Source organism: Ascaphus truei, chromosome 9 (assembly GCF_040206685.1).
Source record: "Ascaphus truei isolate aAscTru1 chromosome 9, aAscTru1.hap1, whole genome shotgun sequence".
NCBI classification, from domain to species: domain Eukaryota; kingdom Metazoa; phylum Chordata; class Amphibia; order Anura; family Ascaphidae; genus Ascaphus; species Ascaphus truei.
The window spans coordinates 32639606-32655742 of NC_134491.1; the positions used below are offsets into that span (position 1 = coordinate 32639606).

At 43.2% G+C, this 16137-nt stretch overlaps 1 protein-coding gene across 3 annotated transcripts in view; it reads right to left on the reverse strand.

Moving 5' to 3' along the window:
* SPTBN5 (spectrin beta, non-erythrocytic 5) overlaps positions 1-16137 on the reverse strand; it is a 155318-nt gene that overhangs the window by 134353 nt on the left and 4828 nt on the right. For 2 of the 3 annotated variants that reach the window (XM_075614318.1, XM_075614317.1), the window contains exons 2-6: positions 14803-14919; positions 10616-10783; positions 9505-9621; positions 8693-8850; positions 7261-7489 (exon numbers count right to left, since the gene is read on the reverse strand). In XM_075614318.1, coding sequence (XP_075470433.1) covers positions 7261-7489; positions 8693-8850; positions 9505-9621; positions 10616-10783; positions 14803-14913 — 783 coding nt within the window. In that variant the 5' untranslated portion in view covers positions 14914-14919. Of the gene's footprint in view, positions 1-2727; positions 2874-7260; positions 7490-8692; positions 8851-9504; positions 9622-10615; positions 10784-14802; positions 14920-16137 lie in introns of those variants that run through there. The other variant, XM_075614320.1, reaches the window with a different exon arrangement.

A 16137-nucleotide genomic window follows, 5' to 3' on the forward strand; every position in this document is an offset into this window, starting at 1 on the left:
TTAAATTATGCCTAACTGTGGCATTACAACCATCCAAACACTGCAAAACCCCTATTATAGGGTCTGGGTGGGAGTAAGACCAAGTTTAGGTAGGACGTTAATTCCCTAGGAGATGTTCTAACGTCTCATTTGCATCTCAGTATTACTAGCGTCTGTTATATTTACCGGTATGCCGCTTTATAGGAGAAGACATGATTTAATGGGCATTAAGTTACTCTTTACGTGACGGTAACCTAACTCAACATCATGTTAAGTAGCGTTATGGAGTTAAGTGAATGTAGGGGTTAAGAAGCCATTCACAAGTCTGCATTGATCTACAAATGTATTTATCTACAAAATGAATTATTTCCATAGTTAATGAAGTTTAATATAATAAAGTCCTTTATTTGATTACTACACCAAATTAACTGTGTATCAAAGTTATATGATCAGCCATTCAAAATGCTTTTATTCTGTATTGGTCAGAGATGAAAATAGCACAATAAAAACGTATAGTGTGGTTTATTCTCATCAGTCTCTCGCCTGGATCTTCGTGCAGGTTTGGAATCTCAGGAGATGATTGCAACCCCATTCAAGTGTCTAATTCAGGGAATGGTTTAAGGATTTGCAATGTACACAACATTTTTACTCAATTTTGCATTTTTCTTTTATTGGCTAATTTAATACTTGTAGTCAGGCAGATCTATCTAAGGGGAAACGCTCCGGCAGATCTATCTAAGGGGAAACGCTCCGGCAGATCTATCTAAGGGGAAAGCTCTGGCAGATCTATCTAAGGGGAAAAGCTCCGGCAGATCTATCTAAGGGGAAACGCTCCGGCAGATCTATCTAAGGGGAAACGCTCCGGCAGATCTATCTAAGGGGAAACGCTCCGGCAGATCTATCTAAGGGGAAACGCTCCGGCAGATCTATCTAAGGGGAAAAGCTCCGGCAGATCTATCTAAGGGGAAAGCTCTGGCAGATCTATCTAAGGGGAAAAGCTCCGGCAGATCTATCTAAGGGGAAACTGTGACGGTTCAGGGGATTCCTTCCTCTCCATGTGTCCCCGTCACCGCGCTTTTCCCTGCCTCTGATCTTTCCCCCTTGCCTCCTCGTTCTTCTCTCCCTTCCTCCTCTGCACCCGTCCCTCTGCGGCGTCTCCTGACGCACTCCCAGCTGCCGCGCGTGTTCCCCGTAGGGCGCGCGCATGTTCTCAAACACCCGATCCCCTCCGCGGCACTCTCTGCTCGCGGCGTCCCTCTGTCTCCCCTCCGGTCTCAATACCTTCTGCAGTCACTCCTCCGGTTCTCTCTCCTCCCTCGGCGGGTGCCCCTGCGGCGCGGCGCTCCACACGCTTTCTGACGCAGCCTGAGCACACGCACCCCAACCTTACAGAGGGCGCGCGCACATGCTCCTCTTGTAAACTTCCCCAGACCTCTGGCTCCGGCCCCCATGCTGTACAGGCCATCTCCCTCTCTGATTTACCTGTCTCCTCCCTCTCTCCTTATCACCTATCCCTGCTGCCTCTCATTCTACCCTCTACTCCTCCTCTCTCTCCCATTGGTGTTCCCTCCTTTATAACCCCTGTCTGTCCTCTCACTCATTGCTCTGCATAGCTTCTTGTGACCTCTGTGTGTGCAGTCCTATGCTTGGCTCTCCTGTCTCTTTCAGCGTTTGTTCCTGTTCCTGCTTACCTTTGGATCTCCCTGGCTTGACCTCTGCTTTGTACTGGATTACCCTGCTCTCTCCTGCCCTTGAACCCTGCATCCGGATATGACTTCGCTGCCTTCTGTTACCCCTGGACTCTGGCTTACGGACATCACTATCCTGCTCTCTATTGCCCCTGGACTCTGGCACACGGACATCACTATCCGAACTCTGAAACCCAAGGCATTGCAAGTATACCTTAACCTTCTTTCTACAGGCCCGGCAATGCACTGACACACCCCGGGCACACCCTCACTGCTGTGGGTGCGTGTTATAACCCTACCCACCTCAGTACTGGGGACTGGCCAGGTCTGCGGGCATACAGGCGTTACAGAAACGCTCCGGCAGATCTATCTAAGGGGAAAAGCTCCGGCAGATCTATCTAAGGGGAAACACTCAGACAGGTCTATCTAAGGGGAAAAGCTCCGGCAGATCTATCTAAGGGGAAACACTCAGACAGGTCTATCTAAGGGGAAAAGCTCCGGCAGATCTATCTAAGGGGAAAAGCTCCGGCAGATCTATCTAAGGGGAAAAGCTCTGGCAGATCTACATGTATCTAAGGGTAAAAGCTGCACAATTTAAAAATGACAGTGACCTGCGCTGACATATAAAGCAGATGTTAAAAAATATATGAAAGTGGCCATTTGAAGAAGTCCCAGAATTCACTTATTATGCAGCAGAATTGTCTTAAACATAAAAACACAATAAAGTTTGTGTGAGCCAAGTTGAAAAAAAGTAATATTATATGAAAAATAAAAAAAAGTAATACACACACACACACACACACACACACACACACACACACACACACACACACACACACACACACACACACACACACACACAGTTTATACTAATACTCAAACTAATATTTGTACAAATGGATTGGTTTAAGATTCCGTGTTATTTAAGAGCGGCCTTGGACGAGCTGCAGCTTTAACCTCAGCTGCTTGCTAATGCCCAGTTCCTCTGTCACCCTCTCTGTGTTTGTGTGCTGAGACTTAGATAAGTGTCCCATGTCCCGGACAGCTGCAAGTCACCCACCTCCTCCAGGGCCTGAGTGGGCAGAGCGTGTCCCTGCACCATTATCCCTGCATTCATGCTCTGCCATCTCAGCCAGGTGCTGCTGAAGGGTCCCAATAAGTGCATGTACGGCACCGGAGATAAGAAGGGGGAAAGAACACTTCACCACCATCTAATCGGGTTCCTCCTACTGGCCAGGTCACAGGGTCAGACCATGGTGACACACAGGAATAGACTGTCTCGTCCTCCTTTTAAAGCAGCAATGCTACACTCCCCTCCTTTTTTTCCTTTCTCCTTATTTCTGCATGTAAAGCCTGTGCCAATGTATAATTCTACCTTTTTAGCTAAGCTGGCAATCGTTTGGGAATCCCGTTATAAATCTGTACAAATCCTTATTGTGTGTCTAACGAAATGGCCGCCTTCTGACTGCACTGCAGTTTGTGAAATGCTGCAGCTGATATGTTACAGCTTTATTGTTACAGCTTTGAGAGTAATAAATAGACAGTCTGCTGTTTGGAACAAAGCAACAGATCTGTCTGTGATACTTTGTTGCAAAAGGGCAGACCTGAAAGAGGAAATGGACATCACTTTCTAAATGGTTGCTGTAGCAACCAAAGGATGATCTGTACATTACAAAATCATTAAAAAAAATTACATTAGGAGTTTTTATGTATTAAATAAAAAAAGGAACATATACGATTTTTCACGGTTTGCAGCTTTAAAAGGTGCAGTTCTCTTTACCAAGTATTTTGATTTAGAGAAAGCCTTTACTTTTCCTTCTCTTTCTTTTTTTATATATTGTTAAATAATTCTCCACTGGACACAACAATTTTTTTTGGAGGCTTCTTAAGAATTGTCAATTTTTTAGATTAGTCAATGTTTTTTTTTGTAGGTAATGGAATATCTGCCGCACGCTATCGTCATTCAACTGTGCGCTGGGAAATAGCGTGTAACCAATACAATATGCTGTGTACATTGTGTGGTATATAGGGGTGTGTGACACAGAGTGTAACGATTAGACCAGGGGTCTCAAACTCAGCCCTCAAGGGCCACCAACAGGCCAGGTTTTGTGGATATCTCTGCTTCAGCACAGGTAGCTCAGCCACCTGCCACTGATTGAGCCACCTCAAGACAAACCTTAAGAATGATAAGATGTTACACAGCTAAGTGCTTTACTGCGATTCCAATATACGATGCAGACTGGCACTGTACCTGTTAATACTCTCCCCCTCTCTGCAATCCTATTATGAGGATTGGGGAGGATTGGAGGAGACAGGAAGAGATTAGCAGAGCTCTCAGTAAGGGAAGGATGTCAATGGTTAAACAAGAGATAAAATACAGAATCCCAGCCAAATTAGGATGTTACGGGGCGATATTAAATATCACCAATTTAACTTTATTCCAAAACTATGGTGTCTATTTCTGTTGTAAAGGAAATTATTTATTTTAACAAAAAGGGACACCCCCCTTTCTTAGGCCGAGTCCACGGTCCCTGCTGGCGTGCTGAGGCGCGCTGAGGCGCAGGGAAAGCGGGTGCTTTCCCTGGCCTTGCGGTTGCTTACCGCAAGCGCTCTCAGCAGCCGTCAGGGGGCGGTCCGGGGGCGGTCCGGGGGCGGTCGCGTCACTGGCCGGGGGCGGGCCAGTGACGTCACGGAGCTGGTTCGCCCTCATTGGGCGAACCGCTCACGTGACCGGCCTGTCTCGCCGGCAAGCGGGGGAATTTTAAATTCCCCCAAGACCTGCGCTTCCGCAAGCGCGCGTAAGCGCAGGTGAGCCCCTACTAAAGCCGCTCTAATTGCGGCTGTAGGGGCTCAGTGCTGAGCGGGAGCGCGCCTCAGCGCGCTTCCGCCAGCAAGCAAGTAACATGGCCGAGGCCTTACCCTGTAGTAAAAACCTTTTGAAAAGGTCTACAGGGACATATTCCTGTTTGCTTATAAAGAGTATGCATTAAACACAGTGGGGTCTACTTATCACAGTGTTGTGGCTGTAAAACGTATGCATGAACAATGCAAAATAATTGCATTAGATTTATCTAAGGAATAAGTACCGTTGCTTTCAATGGCATTCATTTTCTTTAATAAACATGGTGAGGTTTTTTTCTCGTTTTGCAGCTGGGAATAATAGTAGTAATAATAATAATAATAATTTTAAATAAATGTTGCGCTTTTCACCCAATGAGACTCAAAGTGCTTCACAGTTACAAAAATTAAAAAAGAAGAAAACATTATGGTTATAAAAGAGCCCAAACATGAGGAAATACACAATACAGGATGGGACGGCACTGTAGCTATTAAATGCCAGACCGGGTGTGGTTCATTAATGAAAAGGTCTTGAGTCTGTTATAGATTCCCAGAGAGGGGGCCTCTCGCACTCTACGAGGAAGACGTCCGAAGAGTGGGAGCAGAGTGGCTGAAAGCTCGGGCCCCACAGGAAGTCAGGGAGATTCTGGGAATAAGTCCTTCTGCAGATTGATGTGTGTGTGAATGGGAGTGTAGGGAACTATAAGATCTCTCAGAGAGCGGGACCCTGGTGATGTAGGGCTTTAAAACTGCAGTTCAGTCAATATCCTGCATGTGTGTTTTTTTAATAAATCAGTTCTGTAGTAAGAAAAAATACTTTTAGCATTTTCTGTTTTTAAAAAAACAACTTTGAAAGACCAATTTTCTTGTATTCTATTTTAACAAGCATTTGCTGAGGCACTGCCCCTTCATGTCCTGTCACAAGCCTTGGCACACCCCTTTGTCAGCCCTGCCCTCCCTCTTGCACATGTCAGTGCAGGAGTGCTCATGAATATTCATGAGCTTCCACTGAGAGACTGAAGCAGAATATAAACAGATCCCTTCACTAATTATGTCACCAAATTTCGCCGATCAATACATGGAGAACGAATTGACTGGCAGCTATACAGTTCTTTAGGTAATTAGAGATTGCCCACATGAAACTATTGAAGTAAAAAAATAAATAAAAATAAAAAAAATTAAAAAGACTGAACTGCAGCTTTAAATGTCAACAAGCCAATATTGAAAAAAACTTTAATAAATAGACCCCAGTAGTAGATTGTAATGCATTTCCAAACAGGTAATGTTGTGATACATTTTATTGTATCCACTGATATCTTCATGTCATGAATTGGACTTCTGGAAAGATGTGGAGGGGTGCGGAAAGAATTTTGGGGATGGAACTTATACGGAATAATATAATAAAGCTGTAATCGGGTCAATTAGTAAGGATAATTAGGAAATTACTTTATACTGGTTTGCGAAACAAAGAAAGCACAAAAATGATACTTTTGTTTGCAAAAATATCAGGAAGATTTTCTGATAAGGAGGAATTGCTAGATAAAGGCCTCGGGACTGAAACTTCGATCCACTAATAAAACCACTTTAAATATTTAGCAAGACCCATGAGGGCCAGCGTTTTTCACTTATATTTGTCTGCCATTATGGCGCTGCACCCAACCGGAAGTTGGTTTTATGTACTATTTATAGTACACCCCAAGAAGGGTGATTATTTTTTGCTGTTAGTTACGAAGCATTATTTCTACATTTGGGCCAATAGCAGTGACCTGCTCGGTCATGGACATTTGTGACCAAGCTTTTGGGGTCCCAAAACTGGCCAGAATGACTAAGCCACACAAGCAAGCCGGCAGGCATTGACTTTTAATGGAGACAATGCAAATAACACTGCTTTCAGGGCTTAGTACATTTGATAAATATTGAGGAATATTTAAGTGACCAGTAGCTTGGGTTATTGGAGGAGCCCATTAATTATTTCCTTAATAGTTGCCCCCATGTTAGTCTCAGAAGCTCATTTCCATTACAAGTGCAGCTGATTGGTTAAAGAAGCAAAACATGAAGCACAGCCCGATTTACCTTTTGTTTAAATTATTATTATTACAGGATTGAAGCAGGGGGTTTTCCTGAGCATTCATTTCATCTCCCGGGACCACCTGATTACAAAGATACTTACCAACAAAGCGGTGCCGGTATCTGCAGCCAGGGAACTTGTGTGACTAACAAAATGGCGCAGTTAAATGTTCCACATCACGCGGGCCAATAGGAAGCGGTGACATCATCCCTAGCGGCTTCCTATTGGCTCTCGTGAATTGGAAATGTAAACTCCACAGAGATACCAACAACCACTACGGAGGGAAGTATCTCCGGAAGCAGGGCTGAAACTACATAGTTACATAGTTACACAGTAACACAGTTACACAGTAACATAATAGATGAGGTTGAAAAATAGACATACATCCATCAAGTTCAACCTATAATTAAATATAATAACTTATAAATTAACACAGTTCAGCACCAAAGACCCCTGCTTCAAACCTGTATTAATTTTTTTTTTAAATTGCGCTGTACTAAATGTTTTGCTGCTTTAAAATCCAATTGTTGTGTTACTATGTCTTAAACTAGAGAAATGTGTGATTGGATGCATATTACTCCAACATGATACATTATACCAATGGACAGTGTAAAGAGAAAATGTGCCTTTAGGAAGGCAGCTAGATAACTGATGTTAGATAAGACTATAAATGGGAGACCTACTCACATTGCCAATCCTCTTCTGTACGGTTTGGCCCTGCCTCATCCTGGAGAAATAGTGGTAATAAAGAGACACATAAGTCATGATGGATCTTTCATCTGGATGTCGGATGATCACATCCTCCGCATCCAACAGCTTGGAAATTCCCAGCTCCGTGTCTGCTACATTGAAGGCGTTGTTCAGGTTATACACGGGCTCAGTGTGCTTCAGTGAGTTGTAGTCAATGAGATCCGGCCTGAGTGTGAGATAAAGAAAGGAGGGCGAATCATCCAAGGAGGTTGTATCAGTTATAGACATAAAGGGATGAACACCATGTAACCACGCTTGTCCAGGTTCAAGAACCTAGGTACAGTGTTGTGGGTCCAAAAAAGGACAAATCTAACTTCCAGGAGAGGGACTCCATTCAAATTAAATATTTGTGAGACTTGTTTGCAATCGGTGAGACTTGACAGACTTATATAGCCCGGTGTTCTTAATATTTAAAGGAGCAATTTGTGCGCTTTTTTTTTGTTGGGTTGAAGCAGGGGGTCTCCGGAGCTGAACCCCATTCATTTCAGCTCTGCAGACCCCGTGCTTCCCGAGATACAGACCTCCAAAGGGGGTGCCAGTATCTCTGCAAGGTTTAAAGCTCCTGCATCACATGAGCCAATAGGAAGCCGAACCTGATGACGTCACGGCTTCCTATTGGTCCGCAGGGTGTGGGAGTTTTGAAACTCTGCCATTACATGAACCCTGGTAGCCGAGTGTACTTCCGTCGCCACAGTGCTTCCTAGTACTGAGCAGCAGCAGCAGCAGCAGCACCGAGCTCTGTGTTCACATGCAGGAGGGGAGGGGGCAAGTCGCAGCATGTCGCTGTGACGTGGCTGCAGGACAATGTCCAATCAGATTAACCCTACGCATGTCATCATGTATATGCCCCTAAGGAAGTTGCTGACAGCTGCGTTTTTACTACGACACTTGTGAGTGCGCATTTTGAAGGTTTTCTCCATTACTAATTTATGTAATAAATTGAATTATGCTATGGGTCATGCACTTCTGTTTTTTGTCATACATATATATATATATATATATATATATATATATATATATATATATATATATACTGTATATATCTATATCTATCATAGCAAATCAGGTTAGAATTTTTTTTAAATATCTAAAGAATGCATCAAAGCAAGTAACAAAAATCAACTGGGCTGTTGATGCATTCATTCAACTAATGCATTCATTGGTTATGTTTTTATTTTTTCTATCCTGATTTGTGTTCATTAGAGAATTAGTTAATTTGCGAGAATTATGTAATGGCGTTGGCTTTTACTGCATGCCCCCTGCATCACTGGAGGTGGCAAGGGATGTTTGAGGGTTGCCAGAATGCAAGATATTCATTTGTACGGATCCCGCTTAGCTAGCTCCACCTCTTCCATTAGCCTCCCATTACCTGTGAGCGTGAATGAGAGCGTTGAAAGCAAGTCCGTCCCGCCAGCTGCCGGAGAAATCCTGCACATTGACGTTTGAGTAGCTGGCAGTTTTGCGCTGACACCAGATAAGCAGGGCTTCCTTAGCAGACAGTACGGCCGCACTGACCCCAAACTCATCCTTGCAGAACATGAATCAGGCAAAGAGAGCGTAAAGAGAACAGAAAGAGAAAGTGGATTTAGCCAAGAAGATCTCATGCAATAGATTAGAAGTGTCCTTATTTTTCCTAGAACTGTAGAATCCCATTTGTTTACTAAAAGATCCATTATTAGGTTTTAAAAGAAATGCCCCAAATCCTCAAGTTACTCCTTGGAGGAGAGGCCCATCCACTGTTTTCTGAAACCTTTCTTTATATGAATTAAATGGACGACACCAGCCATGAGCCAGGTATATTTCACTATAATGTATCCATGCTACCTCACAGCAGCTTCAGTAGTGTTCTTTGCTATGTTCAAGACTTCTTTCTTCCTGCTCCACCTGCCCGCTGCTCTATATCTAGACTTCCCTTCCCATCAACCTCCCTTCTCTCTTTCTTTCTTGATTACAAACCCCCTTTACTAAGGCAGCATTCTAAACGTCCAGGAAACACCAATGACAGCACCATCCTCCGACCAATACTTACTTACCCACTATAATGTTAATAAGCAGGCATTTTTCCTTTAGTGTTTTGGGCTATGGGAATACTTGCTTGGGAAGGTGAGTATTGGGACTCTCCTCCGACTATCCGCGTAAAGGGACAATGTTCTGCAGCAATAGATTCTGTGTGTGGATTACCTTATCCAGAGTAATGGCGGAAATCTGAAAGCGGAGGATAATGATCCAAATAAGACCCAAAATTAAGGTCCGATCTCCATCGACAACGTTCTCCGGTCCAATTAGCTTCACTGGGACCTAGCGCAAAGAAGTATGTTAATGATGCAAATTTGGACTGAGATATTTCTTCTTCTGTGCAAGAAGAATTTAGGAGGAATGGCCTTATGAGAAAGAAATTGGTAGTGACGTGCCAGTGTTGGTCATTCTAGTTTGCAAATGTCACAATTCCCCATTTAGCTACAAATCGGCAACTAAAAAAACTTTTTATATTTAGAAGTCAAGAGTATTCTTCTACTTTATTATTTATAAGAATATATCTCCACTGCTGCAGGGACATAGAACGAGCTTCACATGCACAGTGAAACAGCCGGCTTGTTATTTTACTGTTACTGACATATTTTCTCAGAATCTCAGATGTTTCAAAGAATTTACGCAAACGAGACAATTGTGGGAATACTATAAAACCCCGGTGCTTTATTTCTTCTTGTTGGTTTGGTTCCAAAACATAAAAGTATAATTTTTAATAACTACAATGCACAGAAAGATAATCAGTAACCTCTTCATCAAAAATAATTGTGTTGTCTTTTTAGATTATTATAGATTGGAGTCAATGCGTTAACCAGTGTACCCCGCCTCTCCACAAAAAAAAAAAACCAACCCAAACAACCTATAAAACATCGAATTGCCTTCCTTAAAAAAAATCTAATTGTGCAAAAATTAAATATTGTGTTGATTTTGGCTCTTTGGTTATCAGTTACACATTGTAAATCCTAGGAGCATCTGAATGGAGGAGTGTCTGTCAGTTAAGTATTTTCCTTAGCTGACACCCTGCCCTTGTCAGAGGTCAAATAAAGATGATATATGGGGGACATAGGGGGCCTATGCATATCTAAACATTTGTTGAATGCACAGGGACATCACACAAAAGTAAGTAGCTAGACACCTTGGTTCCTAGGAGGGATTGCACCTTTAATGCATTCCATGCGAGACCCCACCTTGTATTGTTGCAGAAGCTCACAGAGCCACAATATCTGATAAACTTAAAGTGTGCGCATAAGATGCTGGTTCTGACCTTGGATTTTAGGAAGGTCAGAGCTTTGCTGTTGTTTTCCAAGAAATGTACCCTCATCCTGCCCCGAGATGGCTTGGGCAGCTTTTCCCCTGAAATGAACTCCAGTAGATGTAGCAGGTATAGCCCATCTTTCAGGTCTATGTAGACATCTGTAATCATGATATCGCCCTGCATGGAAACAAGAGCAGAAAGAATGAAAAAGTCCTTTCTTCCTACGGGAGTCGAGCCTGTCCCCAACATCCAGCCGATACAATAACAGGAGGAGTCTACAGTATGCCTCTATCCTTCCAATTGCATGGAACACAGACACAGATGGAAGCAACCTATATAAACCCTTCTAATCACGGGAGAGACAGAAAACAAAGGGTCTTACAGCAAGACAGTGAACAGAGGGTGTGTATCGTACATTCAGTTAATTCCTTATTGAATCAATGTGGTCATAAAACTGGTCTTTGGCAGTGGGACTTGCTAGGTTCCAATGCAGAGTAGCGCACTGCGACCCCACGTTAACTTCTATTGACTTAAATAGCAATAGGTCTTTTTCTTTTTGCCCCCTTTTTCGGAGGTGGGACAGAGATAGCTACCAGAGCAGGAGCCGCAAACTCTCCTACGGCCCCCAGGAGAACCCGAGTCCAGGAGCGCCCCACTGGTGGGCTCAGCGGGGCAGGGTGTTTTAGCAGAGTGAGGAGCAGGTGCAGGAGTTGGGTTAGATCTTATATTCCCCTTGGGGCCGCTCCTGTGAGCATGCCCCAGCTCCTTGTTCAGATAGCATCTAACCTCCTCCGTTCCATAGTACACTCTGTATTAATTGCCCTCACGGGGGACCCCAAAGGATCCCCCAGCAGACTCTGTGCTCCCTGGCAGCAGAAGTTGCACCTGCCGCCTAAATGAGAGCACGTGCCTCAGCGCCCTACCCCTGCAGCCCAATGGTATTATTGTTATGGGAGACTTGATGTTTCCCAGGGCTTGCAGGTGCGGGCGCATGAGGCAGTCCGGGAGGAAGGAGGCACATGGACCGGATAGTCACAGAATTGCAATAAATCGCATTGGCGCTTAGTGAAACTCCCCCATACTCTTATTCATGTAAAGTGGACAAGCCAATGATATGACAATGTGACCGATTACGAACTAGTGGGGGCATCAGTGTCCATAGGAAACTGTGCACGTAACATGAGTGGAATGCAATACTTTAGCATTGTGACTTTCTTTCCCTCACAGCATAGGTATATCCTGTAGCATACACTGATACATATAGTCACAAACACACACAGGGCTATTTCAAATAAAATATACATTAGGCCAGGGGTGCGCAAACTCTTCTCCCTGCGCCCCCTGCCTGGCTCTGGTGTCCGGGTTGCCATGGCGACACGTCGCTGGAAAATTAAGGTAAGTAAAGTTACAGAGGGCTTGTTCGATCCCCGGCATTAAATTTCGTGGAAGCGTGGGGCCTCTGTAACCACCGCGCCCCCCCCCCCCCAGAACAGGGGGGCACGCCTCCCAGTTTGCACACCCCTGCATTAGGCAACAGTGTAAAAATATTTCTAAATAATTCTTTAACATGCTGTGTATTCTATAACAGAACACATCTCTTCCTCAGTGATGCTATGTAGAATATAGGGGTTGTGTAGTCTTAGAAGAAGTACAACCTAAAGGGTTAAGGGGGAAATACTGCAGCCGAACTCGCTTTGTAGTGACAGAAATAACATCCCATATTCAAAACGGATACCCGACTCCTGAGCAAAACATCATTTCATGGAAATATACCCAATCAATATTTGGAGGATTTACATAAACAAGTACAATCTAGCTAAAAATATCTTATGCCAGCTAGGGCTTGCTGGTGTGTAGTCACGTGGTTTCGTTGGATTATGGCCATTTTAAAGACAGATAAGAATCAGGGAGGCACCTATAAGTGGGATTCATACCCTACGAATTCCAGGAATGCGACGCATGCTAATTACAGGATCATAGAAAAGAATGAAATGACAGATAACCTCAATCTCTCTGCCACGTTTACTGCCCGGGGAAAAATAAATCGTATTTCCTTACACTTTTATTGCAGCAAGTCTGTAACGACCGTTCAAAGGGCAGGATCCAAAGAGCAGCGGACATAATGTGTTAGAAGATGCCAACTTGTACTTATATGGTGAACTTCAAATCCAAGGCACTCTATACATGAGTGCAGCCACCAATGCATCATTAACAACCAATTAAATGATGGTGGTCCAATTTATAAACACACACAGCCCCTGTAAACTCAGAATCCAAACTCATCACACCATATATACAGTATTTGTGTCATAAGGCGTACTACTGGGAGTGTGACCTAATGTATACAACAAAAGACACTCCTTTCGACACAAATATATATGGTGTGGTGGGTATGGGTTCTGCGCTTGTAGGACTTGTGTGTGTTTGTAAATGTCTATTGGTGACAATTCTTTGGCAGTTTGTGACCCTCCTCCCTGGTATTACACTCACCCTTCCCACTATTAAACGGCAGCTCTTGTTCTGCACCGCGGAATGACCGGTCTACTGAGACATGTCCCCTCCATTAGAGAGGTGAAGAGAGCGCATGCGGGTAGTGTTAGCACCTGTAAACGGGCATCGCTTGGCGTGGTTACAGGCATACAATGCTTTGGCCGAAGAATTTGACTAAATGACCCTTACTTACGAGAAGACAGATAAGGATTTAACTATATCATTTGTCATATTGGATGTAGCACTGGGGATTTTTGTCTTCAGTTGGTCCATTTTATAGATATATCAAATACAGTATATGGATAAGATAGAAAGGCAGAAAGATGCGCTGTTTTTAGTAATAAGTGAAACAGAATTGTAGAGGGAGAAAGTGGGTGGCCCTGTATTAAAGGGGTTGCACCCCAGATGGCCATCCCCTGACCTCACCAGAGAGACAAGGGGTTAACTGGACTGCGGTCCAGGAATGTGGTTTGCACCTTGTTATACCTTGAAAATGTAAGTTCCCCTGTTCCCATGTTTCATTATAAGCCTGTATTTTAATGTTTTAAAGTGCATTTCTGTATCTCCAGTTCTGGAGGTCGCAGAGAGTTGATATTTGGCCAATATGTGGAGTCACTGTAGGCATTAAAAACTGGCAAAGGTCGACCCACTGAGCCCACCAGAATGGAACTTATTAATATGTGTAGATATTAAAGTGTATATGTATTTTATTTTGGATCTGTTCTGAAAATGCAGACGCCATCTGCTAGGCTAATAGGTCATGAAGGGCAGCCAGCTGATTAGCCTAAGCACGGTGATCAAAAAGTTAACTGCCCTGATTGATTACCCAAAGTCTAGGAGCCAAGTATTGGTCAAACGACTCTGCCAGTCTAATTGTTACCTGAGGGTGGAGAATCATCAAACTGGAGTGGTTTGTAAGTGTTATGTCTACACCTACAAACAATGCAGATACTTCATTTGGTAAACTGATCGTCGCCCCTGATTTAATTATGGGGCTACCCATAGAGTCCCAGTACACATGAACTAATTAGCTGGGGGTTTTTTGTATCGGATACACATGTATATCCTGTCAGGTGCATCAGAATAAATAAAACAACCGCTGCATGGAAGATAAAAACTATGAAACATGAATGGCAACTGGCCCAGCTCTGGGCACTATAGAAAAAAATTTCTAGTCACCACCTATGTCCATACCCTGTTTATTCACGGCTGTGCTTCGCTATTGCTCTGACTGCTGTTGGAGGAGTTTACTCTAATTAGCTGGGAGGCATGGGTTAATCTGTGTCTCCACGTTAGGGATTGGATACAGATAATTGTTCACCAATAGTCTGTATTCAATGTTAAGAATAGGGTTACACAGGTATATAAACTGTGTCAGCCCTACAGTTTTTAGTTGTGCTTCTGATTCCACCTGTAATGTCACCGGATTGATGGAGAATTGCTAGCTGATACTTCTCCATTCCCCAACCCTAAGTAAGTGTTACCTTCTTGTCTGTTAATTGTACTATATTGATGCGTTCACCTTTTTTAAGGAATAAATTATATTTTATTATATCTAAGCCTCGTTCAGTTCAACCCAGATATTTGGTGTTCATTATATCTTGTCATAAGCTACCGTGACAAGAATTGATTTTTTTTTTTAAATGTGCACAACACGAACCCCACAAATACACAATATGAAGGAAACAAAAAACTGATCTACGTACATGCTGTCTGTAGATGTTGTTCATCCAGTTGGTGAAGGTCTTCTTCTGCATGGACATGCGCTGCTCCTGCAGCTTCTTGATGTGCCCTGTCTCATATTCACCTTCGTCCATGGTGACCTTTGGAGTGATAATGAAAGAGTATTAAAGCAGCGGTCCGTTCTCCTGTGATCGATCGGCGAAGATTCGGCTCGGGGGTTCACTAAATGGCTGTCAGTGCAGCAGAAGAGGACCAAAGATGCAAAGTTCTGTGAGGAAGATCATGTGACCAGGCAGTTACTAGATACAATTGGTGCACTGCTAGAGGGAGGGCAGGACTCAAAAAGGGGTGTGATAGAGCCTGTTTCAGAAGAGGAAGGGAATGTGACTTTTGTAAATGGTTGCTATAGAAACAAAAAATGGTTGTTACATTATAATACATAAAAAATGTAATTTAGAGCTGTTTTTAGGAAAAAAAATGCTACACCTATTTTCTCATCGTACAGAACTGATTTATTAAAAAAACACATGTAGGATATTTGGTCTGCAGCTTTAATGTGGATAACAAGGTTTTTAGCCATTTCTGCAATATAGTTTTAAAAAAAAATTGTATCCTGAGCACATACAGTATATGTACTTCTTTGTGAAGTTCTCTGTTGCTGATTTTTATTGCAGGAAAAGGTTGATAAAAAAAATATATATATATTTATTTAGTTAGTGTTTCTTATTGTGATTTCCTTAAAAGAACAAGGTTTAACATAACCACGATCACTACACAGTATGACATTAGCACAGTATTCTCCGTTAGTTTGGTATGAGCACATAATGAAAGCAGTATCGTTATACACGGTCATTGTTCTGTTCATAATGCGAGTTTCAGGAGTAAACTTTGAAAAACAAATAAAAACAGCAATGGCACAACTGCAGTAGTCTGAACCCCTACAACACTATCATCATCTGTACAATATCAGACTTTGGTCCAACATACTGCTCCTACCCAGCTCCTATGCTGCCTTCCTACCAATAAACATCCCTAGGAGAATAGGGATGTTATCATTAGTAAGTACAAAGGGTCGTGGATAAGGCTCAGTACTATGTACATGGATGTGTCCGAGTGTAGAATCAAGCCCCCAAAGTTATGCATTGTAAGAAACAACAATATTGCCCCTATAACCTACCTCCCTGAAAATATAATGTCACCGGCTTTTCCGAGATGACACAGGGGTCCAGGTTTGCTGAAGCTTAGGCCTAACAAACATTATGATCCAGTCACTTTAATGGGCCTTAAGGTGGGCTACGGCTTAGCAATGTTTAGTAAGTCTGGGCCAGTGCGCTGGTGTGAATTTGGGAGCCCAGAAC